The sequence below is a fragment of the Eschrichtius robustus genome, chromosome 2, assembly GCF_028021215.1.
Source record: "Eschrichtius robustus isolate mEscRob2 chromosome 2, mEscRob2.pri, whole genome shotgun sequence".
NCBI lineage: Eukaryota > Metazoa > Chordata > Mammalia > Artiodactyla > Eschrichtiidae > Eschrichtius > Eschrichtius robustus.
The window spans coordinates 123931294-123945790 of record NC_090825.1 but is presented as its reverse complement, the minus strand read 5'-3'; the positions used below and the strand labels follow the sequence as shown (position 1 = coordinate 123945790).

At 39.9% G+C, this 14497-nt stretch overlaps 1 protein-coding gene across 1 annotated transcript in view; it reads right to left on the bottom strand.

The window, feature by feature from the left end:
* STK32A (serine/threonine kinase 32A) overlaps positions 1-14497 on the bottom strand; it is a 123296-nt gene that overhangs the window by 16874 nt on the left and 91925 nt on the right. Inside the window, exon 7 of the mRNA XM_068534533.1 lies at positions 7790-7879. Coding sequence (XP_068390634.1) covers positions 7790-7879 — 90 coding nt within the window. The remainder of the gene's footprint in view (positions 1-7789; positions 7880-14497) is intronic.

The window sequence follows — 14497 nt, the reverse complement described above, 5'->3', positions numbered from 1 at the left end:
GTCATCTGGAAGAGGCAAAGGCAGCATTTGCAGCCTGTACTGGGGGTGAGGGAGAGGAGAAAGGGCGGGGCACTCTGAGAGAGATACGGTTTTCCATCACTTGTGTGGCATTGACACTTTGTCCCATAGTTCTGTGAATTGGCTCCAGTGGAAGGCAGAACCTCAGTCAATCTTACCCCAGTGGAGACCCCTAGTTATGTGTTCTCTAACACACTGAGAACCTTCTACCTTCCACACACCCTTCCAAGAATATACCTAACTCCTGAGGGATGGAGTGGGGTAAATGAAGTACAAAGCAAGGGCAGGTCTCTTCTCTGTTTGCTTGTCCAGTACCGAACCTGGCATTCAGTGTCACTCAACAGAAATTGGTTAAAAGAATGAACAATACTGAATCAATCCATCAAGCGCTGGTTGCAAACATCAGCTGAAACCAGGCTGTCTGTGTTCAAAAACTGCCTTCACCACTTATTGTGACCTTAAACGAGTCAGCGGGCTGAGCTTGAGAATCTTCATCAGCAAAATCAGAACAATGAGAAGGCAGTTCCTACAGAGGTGAGAAACTAAATGAGATAATGCATGCCAAAATCTCAGCACAGTGTCTGGCACCTGGAAAGTACTCAAAAAACTAGGTACTCTTCTAGAGAGGCAAACATCCGTAATAATGGGAATTTTACCTAGCCAAAAGCTGCACACTTGACCCAAGTCTCTGGTAGTAAGGTGCTGGCTCTGGACAAAGGAAATTGGCGTGATGTGGGACCTGCATACAGGTTTGCCCTGCCTGGTGCACTCAATTTCAAGTAAAATCCTGTGGGCAACATCTAATCAGAGAGGTAGAATGTTGACATCCCAACGTCCAGGGTTGACCCAGACTATAAAAGCCCGCTGTAGCAGAACTAAGCAAGCTTCATTCCCTGGTGGATTCACCTTTCATGCGTCACTGCATTCTTTCTGCAAGTCACAGCTCCCCATGCAATTGGGGAGATAATGGTCCTGACCCCACAGTGCTCGCACAGACCGGATGGAGTGGGCTATACTTCTGCTTTCCCTTATCAGTATCTCACAGCAAGTCATCTGTAGATGACGTAGTCCCTCCAGGTGACAGGTGACAGATATCTCAGAGAAGCTGCAGAGAACTTTGAGGGATAAACAGACAATTGTGCTAAGAAATTACCCACCAGCATAAACATCACTCTATGAAAGCTGTGTATTCTGTCATCTTGGACCACCCTTGGAGTTTATACGAGTAGAATCCTCTTCTACTTACTGTTTTCCAGTACGAAGACACTTGAATATGCGTTCATTCTTTCAACAAATATTCATGGTATGCTAGGCACTGAGGAATTTTGGAAGAACACTAAGGAAAAACATGATGGCAACATACAAAAGCATAACAGATGGGTAATTCTTTGAGCCCTCAAAGAGCTGAAAAGCCAGGGCAGGGAGATGCTGAGGGCTTCCATCAACCCTGCAGGAGGACTCCTTGCTCCTGAGACGGTACAAATAGAGGTGGAGAGGGACTAAGTTTCCTTCAAAAAAGACATTGAGTATTTCATTTGGTTTTTAAAGTATTTCCATACTTACATTCAGAAAAGTAAATATAACATAAAAGAAAAATTAACAAGCAGTTATAAGTAAATGGCCATGTAACCTTACACAGGGCACAATATAGAATCTTGACTCCACCACTGGGTCCTGTCCTGTTTACAACCACCGAAGTAACCACTATCCTGAATTTCTGTCGGTAATTTTCTTCTTGCTTTTCTACATAGATTTACTATCTGTGTATGCATTTCTAAGCAACACCTTAGTTTTGCCTATTTTAGTAATACTTATGTTATATATATGTTGTGTATACATGTATGTATATGACATATATGTATGTATATATAACAGATGTGTGTATAACATGTATATGTATTTGTATATATATAACATGGGTATGTGTGTTGTGTGTGTGTGTTAAATCTTACTGCTTGTTTTCTTCAGTGACTTGCTTTTCTTGTTCAACATTATGTGTATAAAATTTATCCAACTTGCTGCACATAGTTTGTTCACATTCAAAGCCATACGAATACACTGTCATTTACCTACCTTTCCTACTTTTAATAGCCATTTGGATTGTTTTCAATTTGGAGTATTTTGAACAATGCTCTCATGAACGTTCCTGCACATGTAAGACTCCTCTAAGTCCACACGTCTTCAGGTTACATTTCTGGGATGGGCTGTGCATCTTCACCCATGCTAGATAACGCCAAACTATTTACCACAGTGGTTGTACCAATTAACGCTCTGACTAGCAACGCGTGAGACTTTACTCAACCTCCTTATCCACACTCGACATTAACTAACCTTGTGACTTTTCCAATCTAGTGGGTACGTAATGGTCTTCCATTGTGGTTTAAATTGGCATTCTCCTGATTACTAATAAGCTTGCCCATGCTTTAATACATTTATTAGCTATTTGGATTTCCATTATTCGGCTTTCAGATTTTAAAGCAACGGGACAGTAGATTCTGCTCAGGACATAAAGGAAGGGGCCAAAAACTGATATATAAATATAGTACAACAGAAATAATTCATGGAATTTACAAAAATGATTCTAAATTTCCTCTATAAAATATGTGAATAATAAAGGTTTTCTGAAAAAGGATAAAGGGACTTGCATTCCATGTGTTAAACCACATTATAAAGCTACAATAATTGATTTGAAAGCCACAGAATATAGATGCTAGTACATAAAAACACTTAGTTTATGATGAACATGTTTCAAATCAGCATGTATGGGATCTTATTTGATACATGGTCTCAAAACAATTATTTAAGAATATAACAAAAATGAAGTCATATCCTTACTGTATATCTTACCACATATATAGCTGGATTAAGAAAAATTAAACTATAACAAAAATAAGAATATAAGTAACCATGTCTAAAATCTAGAGGTAAGAAGGTCTTGCTAAGAATATCATCAAAGGTAGAAACTATAAAGTAAAAAGACTAATGGTTTAAGATCTGGAAGCAACCTAAGTGTCCATCAACAGATGAATGGATAAAGAAGATGTGGTAGATATATACCATGGAATACTACTCTGCCATAAAAAAGAATGAAATTTTGCCATTTGCAACAGCATGGATGAACTTGGAGGGTATTATGCTAAGTGAAATAAATCAGAGAAAGACAAATACTGTATAATATCATTTATATGTGGAATCTAAAAAGTACAACATCAAAAAGAGTCATGTACCAAAATGTTCATTGCAGCTCTATTTACAATAGCCAGGACATGGAAGCAACCTAAGTGTCCATCAACAGATGAATGGATAAAGAAGATGTGGCACATATATACAATGGAATATTACTCAGCCATAAAAAGAAACGAAATTGAGTTATTTGTAGTGAGGTGGATGGACCTAGAGTCTGTCATACAGAGCGAAGTAAGTCAGAAAGAGAAAAACAAATACCATATGCTAACACATATATATGGAATCTAAAAAAAAAAAAAAAAAGGTCATGAAGAACCTAGGGGCAAGATGGGAATAAAGACGCAGACCTACTAGAGAATGGACTTGAGGACACAGGGAGGGGGAAGGGTAAGCTGGGACAAAGTGAGAGAGTGGCATACACTACCAAACGTAAAATAGATAACTAGTGGGAAGTCGCCGCATAGCACAGGGAGATCAGCTCGGTGCTTTGTGACCACCTAGAGGGGTGGGATAGGGAGGGTTGGAGGGAGGGAGATGCAAGAGGGAAGAGATATGGGGACATATGTATATGTATAACTGATTCACTTTGTTATAAAGCAGAAACTAACACACCATTGTAAAGCAATTATACTCCAATAAAGATGTTAAAAAATTAAAAATAAAAAATACACCAAACTAGTGAATATAATGAAAAAGAAGCAGATTCACAGTTATAGAGAACAAACTAGTGGTTACCAGTGGGGGGAGGGAAGAGAGGAGGGGCAATATGGGGGGAGGGGCAATATAAGGGTAGGGGATTAAAACGTACAAACTACTGTTACGTATAAAATAAGCTACAAGTATACACTGTGCAATACAGGGAATATAGCCAATATTTTATAATAACTATAAATGGAGTACAACCTTTAAAAATAAAAAAATAAAATAGACTACAAAAGAATATGACTAAGGGTTTGATGTTAGGAACATAGTTCTTCATGTCAAAAATGCTATAAGAACAACAGCAACTAGAAAGTAGGAAATTATATTTATAACACATATGATACATTAGAATTTAATATCCTTTATATATAAAGGTCAAGAATTCTTTACATAGTAAGAAATAGAAAAAAATGTATTAACGCTCTAATAGAAAATGGGCAAAGAACATGAACAGGCAATTTACAAAAGAAGTAAAATAAAAGCAATTTTAATGTCATCACGAGGTACCGTTTTCACTTATCTTTTTTGCGAAGATTAAGATATTGACAGTGCAGCCCTGGTGAGAATGCAAGGAAGTGAATATCCTCAGATGCTTGCAGAGCAAATGAGGAGAAATCAACGCAAACTTTCAGGAGGGAAATGCATTAACATATATACCCTTTGACCAGAATTTCCTTGAATGGGGATTTATCACGGGAAATAAGTTGTAGCACATACTTCTGCTAACAGGATTTTTATCACAAATTTATTTATATTTCAAAATGAGAAATAACCTAAGATTCAACAATAAGGAATTGGTTCAATAGATTTTGATGCAGCCCACTAATTCTGTAGCATGTGAACATGAAAAACGATAGTTATATATACGGGCCTGGAAAAATAAGTAGTGTCAGTTGTCCAGAGCCGGGCTCTGAAGTCAGAGAGAAGTGGTTTCCGTTCTGGCTGAGACATGCTTATTGCCAGGAGGCGGAGAGATAGCACAGCAGCGTGTGGAGGGTTAGACTCTGGCATCCCTCACTGAATTGCTTTTAGTTTAAATGATGTAACACATGCACTTAGGACAGTGCTTGGCCAACAGGAAGAGCTCAGTAAATGTCAGCCATTACTCCTCCTGCTCCGCTGTCATCACCATCAACATTCCAGACTTGAGACGTTTTCGATTTGGATTTAACTTTGTGCTCTGCCAGTTGCTTGCTGTGTGATTATAATCACGTCACTTTCTCTGTAGGCCTGATTTTTTTTAATCTATGAAAACATATTTCGTTGAGTTGCTTTGAAAATTTAATGATATAATGTTAAAAACTTAACAAAATGCTTGGGACATAATAGATGCTCAGTATATGATGCCTATTGTTATTATTGTTATTACGTTTTAGAGTGAAAATTTAGGTTGCAAAACTCCAGTATGATCCAATTTAAAAAAATGTGTTTGTGTGTATACAGAATAAAGGTCTGGAAGGAAACCATAAATATCTACAAGTAGAGGGATTAATTTCCCCATTGCTTAATCAGCATTTTACACATTTTCCATAGTATATCTGTTTGTTTGCTTTGGTTAATTTGGAGAAGAGGAATGTTTTAATTGGTTAAGCTCTAAGTGATCTGGATTATATTCACACAGACCAGGGGTGGGGAGAAGGAGTGATTGGAGTTGATTGGAAAGAGCATGGAGGTAGAAGATGATGAATTCAAAAAAGCAAAACTTCCTTGTTGGGTGCAGGTGCTTAAGAATTGACAGACAAGGGGTGGGATAGGGAGGGTGGGAGGGAGACGCAAGAGGGAGGGGATATGGGGATATATGTATACGTATAGCTGATTCACTTTGTTATAAAGCAGAGACTAACACACCATTGTAAAGCAATTATATGCCAATAAAGATGTTAAAAAAACAAAACAAAACAAGAACTGACAGGCAGCTCATCTTCTTATTGCCAGAGTTGAGGAACTGCTGTATAATATGCTAAGCATCTTACATTAGAAAATGTTGTATATTCCTATAATCTTCATTCAGTATTTCATCCTAGTTTTCTTTCTTTTTAGAGTATTTTTTCTTTCTGGTTAATTGCTAATTACATTCTGCAGGAATGCTATAAAATGAGTGCTGGTGAATGTCTGTTAGGTAGATTTTACCAAATTATTGGGAACATAATTTTTAAAAAGAGAAAGCAGACTTCTGCCTGTGATATCTCTTAGGAAGATTCCTATCCAAAAATCAAAGGCAAGAACAACTTCTGGATGGAAATATAAGCGTTGACAGTCAGATATTCATTTTTTAAAGTAAAACTAGAAACATTTCTAAGAGCGTGGCCTGCCTAATTTGGCTTACATCTATTTAAGAATCATAAATACATAAACTTTTAAATTTCTCTCTCTCTCTCTTTTAGGGAGAAGCTTGGTTTTCTAAAGTCAGAATGAGGTTGCTTTAAATCTAGGCTTTTTCAATTATTAGCCATGTGATCTTGAGCAAATTACTTAGCTTCTTATTTTCCTCATTGTAAAATGGTGATAATTACAGTTTGCCTCACAGAGTTGTTGAGAAAAAATTAATGAGTCAATGAATGCAAAACATTTAACACATTGTCTGGTCCCTAGAAGGCTTTCAATAAATATTAGTAATTGTTAATTATAAGGGTGAGGGTGGAGAGGTGCAGAGAAGCTTGACTGGATTCCAATTTCCTAGCTCTGTGTCGTGAAAAGACTGGAAATGCCAATTTTTAGGAGAATCAAATTATACGGATATTGTATTTAAAATCACTGGGGAGAGAAAAGAAAGATGGTCTTCCCTTACTCCTCTCACCATGGAAACCAGGCTTAGAAAACCCAGATGCACATTTTCTGATTTGGCTCCAAGCAAATAGCCCTTAATATGGAAACCCAGGAAACCTGGGGAATAAACTCATCAGACCAGCAGTCTCAGAGATTCCTTTTTATCATTTGAGTACCATGGGTTTTAGGCAAGAAAATAGGCTGAATTATATGTGTCCATTATTTCAGAAGGACAAAGGAGACTTATTCCCCCCCACTGATAATTGGAAGCCAGGAAATTTGCAGTTGTTCAAATACCATATAAAATCAGGCTCATTTTTCCCCACAGATGATTTCTTTCTCTTGGAAAGCGAGGTGGCCCTGCACAGAGTTCTCTTTTCCTCTCTCTCTTTATTTAGTTCTCTCTTTAGTTCCATGAGGAAGAGAATGAAATAGTGAAAGAAAGAGGCATTGCTCTTGCCTTTAATTTCAAGTTCAAATATTTCACCTGTGAATTATTCACGGGATTGTTGTGGTGATAAACCTAAAACCAAAATTATAACTGGAAGGTACTTTGTGAACTTACAGCCCTATGCATGTTATGCAGGATTATGTAAATCATGGTTATAATAACACTTATGTCACTTATTACCATCCTACTTATGGCTGTACCTTCTCTGTTTGATTCTATTTTTTTTTTTTTTTTTTAACTCCTCTTACTAGAAGGTAAGCTCCATGGGCTGGAGACCTTGTATGTTTTGCTCCCTGCAGGATCACCGGCACCTGAAACAGTGCTGAGTACACAGAGGCAATTAGTAGATATTTACTGAATTAATTATTAGTATTCTTCATCAGGAAGTAGGTAGAAACTGTCCTTAATAACTCATAAAATAGTGTTTTTACATGTAATCCGTGACTCTCCTGAATCAGGATCAGACTGGGTGCTTGCTAAAAGGAGATTCCTGAGGTTCACCGCACACCTGTGAAATTAGAAGCTCTCCAGGTAAAGTCAGAGGGGGGACTTGTCATTTCTAGCTGCAAGGCCCTACGGACGATTGAACCCGTAGTACATGGTGTCTACAGGAATGAGTAAAAAAGCCTTCGTCTTAGTCGCTATGGCGGCTCAGGGGGCCCATACCCATGTAAGGCTTGGTGCCGGCCACGGTGGTGAGGCACATCTCCACAGGTAGCATCGTAGCAATGTTGAAGTCTGTGATGTGCACGTGCCCTGCGAGGGAGAAGGACCACAGAGAACGTTAAGTTCCATTCAACCCAGCGGCACACCATGTTTTTTTTTTTTTATCAAAAGTACCTGGAAGCTTAGTTTGTAAATTCTTGTACGCCATTTGCAATTGGGTACAGGCAGTAAAAACTCAATTATCCTATCCCCAAGACCAATATAGTCTAAACCAGCAACCCTCCAGGTGCCAAAACACGAAAAGGTTAATGTCTGGTTGTAAATTTGTAGTTCAATGTCAGAAAGTTTTAACCTTGGTCTTTAAGAGCCCACGCTCTGGTAAATTCTACTTAGGCAATTTTTGCCTGTTGTCAGCATTTTAAGTTGGTACAGCCTGTGAGAATCAAGAGGGGGGCAGATAAGGACTATTTGAAGTATCAAATTTCCAAGCATCTTTACAGGATCTTTTTTTTTTTTTTTAAAGAAACAAATGTTGTTAATACAAAGCAGACATGACTGTGGATACATATATTTATTTCTTTGCCAAGAAAGAGTTCTTTCTCTCCTTGTTTTTCTGAATATCATTAGTAGTTTTTTGTCTGAGAGTTCAGGTTGTCCCCCAGGGGTCCCCAACAAAATAATGTACCGAGGGAAAGTAGGGAAAAGTCAAGTTTTATTTTTAAAGAGGCTCTAGAAAGAGCCCTAGACTGGGAGCCAGGAGACTTAGGTCCTGCCCTGAATTCTGCTCCAAATACATCGTACACTTGAAGTTCCTTTCCTGTGTTGAACCTAAGTTTCCCTTAAAAAAAAAAATTCATGGGCGGACTAGATGATCTCTAGGGTCTCTCTGCAGTGTTCACACTCATGGCAATATAGTGTGGGTCTAACACTTAAGTTCAGCAGGGAGCACACCTTACAAAGTGTATTAGGGTCCTTACATTCACAGCCAGAAGTAGGATAAGCCCGTTCCGTTAGCTGTTGGCAGGAAAGTCATATGCTTTGAGAGGATCGTGAAGTGTTGGCATTTCCATTTGCATGCTTTTGTGGTTGTGATGAGACATGGTGGTAACTGGAGGGGATTCTTCTTCCATATCCCACAGACCACGCTCCCCCTGCCAACTGCACTATCTGCTCCCTGAAAGCATCCAGCCTGCCGCTAGCGAGAAATCTCACTGTCTTTATCACCAGGGTTTTGTGTGATGCAAAAAGTGTTTTGTTTATATCTGTTGACATTTTAATAAAGTAAAAGTAGCGCTCACCAAGCTGAAAGTGAAGGTATTCTCGCATAAGTGGTACCAACAGATGATTTCCAGAAATCACCTTATCATAATATAGGTTGTTTCAGTATTTTCTTTCTCTGTTTCTCCCCATGGGTCACGCTCAAAGCCCTGGATCAATGTTTCACAAGGTTTGATACAAAACAGGTGAGCCTGAAGACAGTGATTAAGAGCCTGTTCTTCGGAGTCTGACCGCCTGGCTTCAAGTCCCGGCTCTAATACTAACTAGCTATGCTACCTCAGAAAGATGACTTATCCTCTCTGTAAAGTTGAGATGATAGTAGTCATCTTCTCATGAGGTTGTTGGGAAGATCAAATGAAATAATGCTGTGGAAGGCTTTGCTCAGCATTTGGCAGGAAGCTGCTGTTTGTCATGATCAGACGCTCCAGAGTGATTTTGCGAAACCCACACGCCTGGACTTCATTCTCCTGGGACACCAATGCAGTGGGACTGGTGGGAGAGCCAGGCATCCACGTTAGAAACAGAACAAGAAACTCCGCAGGTGATTCAGATGGGCAGCCAGGCATGGGATCCTCTACGTTAGCCTGGGCAGGTGTTCTAAGCCGACTCAGTCCTAAGATGGGCTATGCTCATGTAGAAGTAGAAGGTAGAGGATGTTTCAGAGTCAGCTGCTTCTCAAAGTGCAGTCCCCAGACCAGCAGCATCAGTATCACCTGGGAAAGTGTTAGAAATGCAAATTCCTGGGCCCTACCTCTGCGTACTGAATCAGAAACTCAGAGGATGGGGGCCCAGTGTTTAAAAAGGCTCCCTAGGTGATTCTGATACCCAGTAAAGTTTGAGACCACACTTTTAAAAGAAGACCAGGCTTAGTAGAAGATCTTGACTGCAGTAAGTACTCACTCATTACATTTCTTTCGAATGTGGTTGAAAGAACGTTAATGTTATAAGTAGTATTTTTTACATTCATATGATTAATTGCAATTTTCAAAAGGTTTTCATACACTTTAGCCTAATGAAGTAGTTCCTGTTTTACAAGAGAGCTGTTTGTGGCTAAGTTCTCAGTGCTTAGAAGTAGCAGAGCTAGAATTAGGATCTAGAATTTGGTCCAGGACTTCTTTGGTGGGTTATAAATCACCCAAAAACTTTTTGCGCTTTATCATAAGACCAAAGAGCTGAACAAACTAAAAGAACTATCTGCTGGTTGGCTCAGGGTTCCCCCACCAGGGTGCATAGTAAACAATGGGGAGGAATCATTTGAGGGTCAGGATCTACTGGAAACTGTTGCCTGGTGCCCTCAAGCTGAACAAGGAAAGCAGAGCCCCTGGCCACCAGCCCCGATGTCTCCATTCCAGGCCCAGGATGCTGCCATACTTCCCTGTGCTCACCATGGGGATCCTTCTGCCATGTCCCCTTCTGTGCTGTGGAAATGAATCTGAGTTCTGGCTCACAGAGGAAGGTTCGGTCACCTGCTGATGGAGGGACACAGGAATTGCTTGCGTGTGAGGGACTACTCTGGCCTCTTCCATTAGCCCCGGCCCTGAGGGAGCCTTAGAACAGAGTTTTGCAACCTGGAACTACTGAGATCTTGGACCTGATCATGCTTTGCTGTGAAGGGCTGTCCGGTGCATGGTGGAATGCTTAGTTGCATCCCTGGCCTCTGTCCACTAGATGCCAAAAGTACTTCCCTCTCCTGGATAGAATCCTGACCATCAAAAATGTCTCCAGACATGGCCAAGTGTCCCCTGCAGGGAGAGACAGTAGAGGAAAAGCATCCCCAGTTAGAACCACTGCCTTACTGTGAAGTTTTTCGGCTACAAGGCTCAGAACTCCCTCACTGAACACCCTAGGGAGTGATCTGCCAGTTCTTTTCACCTCTGTACCTTGAGGCACAGAATCACATTAAAAATTGGAGTTCATAGTACTGAGTCACTGAATTTACTCATCGTTGTGGTCATTACTTATACACTTTCTCACTGTGCCTGTGTTCAGCCTGGGGATGTTTCTCAACACAGCCCTCAAGGACACCATGACCAATTGGTTGGCATGGCTCCTAACTTTCAAAAATGTCCTCAATTCAAAAATAGTTAGATCGTATGTGCCACCTTTTTCTAGGATTCTTATTAAAAATTCATATCCTTAGGCACTAGCAGAGACTTATACACCTGATTATCTGGGGATAGGGTACAGAGTTCTACTATATATATGTGTGTGTATATATATATAATATACATATATGTATACATATATATATGTTTTAAGATGCTACCCACTTGATTTTTAGGTACATTTTGGGACTCTGCAAGGGAGAAGCTGTTAAGGTAGCAGGATTATTTCTTCCTCACACCCCCAAACCGAGTTTTTGCCTTTCTCTGTTCCCTGTGACTCGGGATAATATTAAGAAACCTAAATTATAGATGATGTGGTAATTGTCATTCTCTCAGATACACCAGGGAGACATTATTGCTCCTTTGTACGCAGCACTTATTTCCTGAATAGTTTAGGAAAAACACAAGAATTTTAGACACTATTGAACTGATAGAATTGGATGGGGTACTTAAGTTGGTAGGACTATAGAAACTTAAGTTGGTAGGACTGTAGAAACCTATATATCAGGACAGTTGGTTATGAGCCATCCAAGATCTAATGCCATCTTGGGCTCTGAACTAGTGAGTGAGACATTTAAGGAGAACAGGTATGCTCTAAATTACAGACTTTTTTAAGTCAAATTCTGATGTATAAGGAATGTTTATTCACACCAGTGGAAGGATTCTCCATTTACAAAAGAATTTAGCTCCTTTAAATATCAATCTTTTCTGATGAACATGAACCAATGTGAATCAGTAAGAGTAAAACAAAATTTCTGCCTCATACTGATGGTGCTGAATTAAAATATAAGCCATGTGGTGTAATATGCAGCTCACTTGGAGGAACAGGCATAGGAGGTGTATTAGAGGTAAACAATTATCCTTTACAGTTGCTAAATCCCCATGCAAGAGGCGTACATGATTTTGTCCATAAAGGGTGAAAGGTTATAAATGTGGGCAGAGGAGACAAATGAAGTTTTCGAACGTTGAGACCTTGGAAAATCACGCCAGAAAGCACTCCCAAAGGCAGGCATTGATTTGTGGTCCAGTTGGTTGTCACAAGAGCAGCTCTGCAGAATGAGCTGGGGAGCGAGGGCCACCGGGAATTTCTTCATTTCAAAGTAGTTAATTATGGTCCCTGAGCAATGCCTGAAAGCTTAATTTTTCAGAATTTGAATAAATGGAAAGTAAATAACCTCAAAAAATTATTTTCTCCAGAAAGGGATCCCCAGGACAATGCTTAGAGAATGGCTCGCAACCTTTTTGTAGGCTTGCTTCTATCCCATTCACATATCCAGTCCTTCCCAAAGCAATGCTTCTCTTATTGACTGCAGTGATCCTCCAGTTGAGTTTAGGATGGGAAAAAATACAGAAGAGCCCCCTCTTAAGTCATTGTCCAAACCGCAAAACTTGAGAGTGAAAAAGATCTTTGTAAATAGTACACCAGATAACAGGTGTAGACTAGGACCGTCCCTCGGGCAGACCAGGATGCCTGCTCGTATTCCCTAAGCAACAGAGCCCCAGCCCAACCAAGAATAAAATGCCCTGAAAAGTGGGCTTAACCCCCTGCATGCATGAAGGAAAGGCAGAATGGGCCACTGAAAGTGTAGCTACCTGAGAATTAAGTGTCAGAGAAAATTGTTTAAACACAAGACCTAAGCAATAGACACACACAGTCTTTGGCATATCCCACCTGGAATCAAAATAATTCTTTAGTAAAGACAGCTAAGGACCCAGCTTTCACGTACGCTATATGATATAGATAAAGTCATATAAAACAAAGTGAAGTCACCTAAGCTTCCTTCTGTAGGGGAGAAAGCCCCTACTACTTCATGGAGTCATACTAGCATTTAACTGTTATTGAGTGATTTCCTTGTGCACGTGGCAATCAAGCACTTTATAAACAGGGTGTCAGTTAGTGTTTACAATTACCCTGAGAAGTAAGGACGCCTTTCATCCCCGAAGAATCTAAGGTGCAGAGAAGTTTCAGGCAACCTGTCGAGCGTCTCAAAGCTGGTGACAGAGAACTGGGCTTTGTGCTCAGAACCCCACGCTATTATCTACGATATCACACAATCTCTCCCAAGGGTGGTCTCTAAGGGTGGATAAACTCGAAGATTAATTTATTCCTGGATCTTTCTCCTAATCTACAATCACCAAGTTGACAAGAAAATGAAGAAAAGAAAGAAGTTGAATGAGAGAGAACAGGACAACCTCATGGTAGGAATAAGATGAAGCCACGTTTGAGATCTAAGACCGAAACGTTGTTCTCTGAATGGAAGGTACATTTTTTTGGTTGACAGGACCAATATGTCTCCATTCAGGGTCCTGACAAATGGTTGAGCAATATATGGGGCACAAAGGCAAGCAGGTGAGGGGGAAGAGGGGACAGAACCCGAAATCAGGTTCTGCATTACCAGTGGTCACCTTCCCAAGGCTGCAGTGGGCTCACAGAGAACCTTTTTGTACATCGTGCAAAGATGGCCTCTAGAGGCTGGGGGAGGCCTTGTCCACAGCTGTGAAGCTCCACAGAGTTTATCTGCACCGGTGTGAGAGGGGATCCTGCTTCCTATTTAAGGCAGAGATAGCTGGTGCTTTAATGAAAGTCACCTTCATGTTGTCTCACCATTGCTCACATTTCTGAGATTCAGAAACTATTCCCAAATGTCAGAAGCAGTAAAAGGGAAGGAAGAAATAAGGCATGGGAAGAAAGTGGAGCAAATCTTTTTAGACAGTCCATAAATAAATAATGACTCCAAGCTTTGAAATTAGAGGTCATACACAAAAGTGTTTCTTAGCCCTCTGGGCACACGTGGCATCTGGCAAATCAGGCTTAAAATGCAACTAGGTAAATAAATAATGAGCGATGGACGGTCCGTGGAGTATCAGTCCCGCTTGCAAATCCCTTTTGTAAAAGTTAAAGAGATACAGAGCTTTGCAGATTTAGGGCTCCCTCCCCTAGCAGCTTTCTAAAAATTTAACAAGGATCTTATTGCCTCTGTAACATTTATAACATGCAGGCTGTGTGTCCTACAGGTTATTAATTCTGCTGTAATAAATAAATCCAAATGTACATTAAAATAATATTAATGTAATATTAAAATTACATTAAATTAAATTAAAATATTAAAATAATGTTAGGAAGAGATTATACACATTTAATCACTGTTGGTCAAAGCGTGTTCTATAGGACATCTTCAATCAGTGCTTCTTGAACTTCAGGCATTCATGTATCACGATCATGGTCATTGCCATATCCCTCTGTCAGTTTCATAGCTGGGTACCAGAGATACTCTTATCTGCTTTATATCTTTCTTTAAATAGACTGATTTTTTTTTAAATTAAT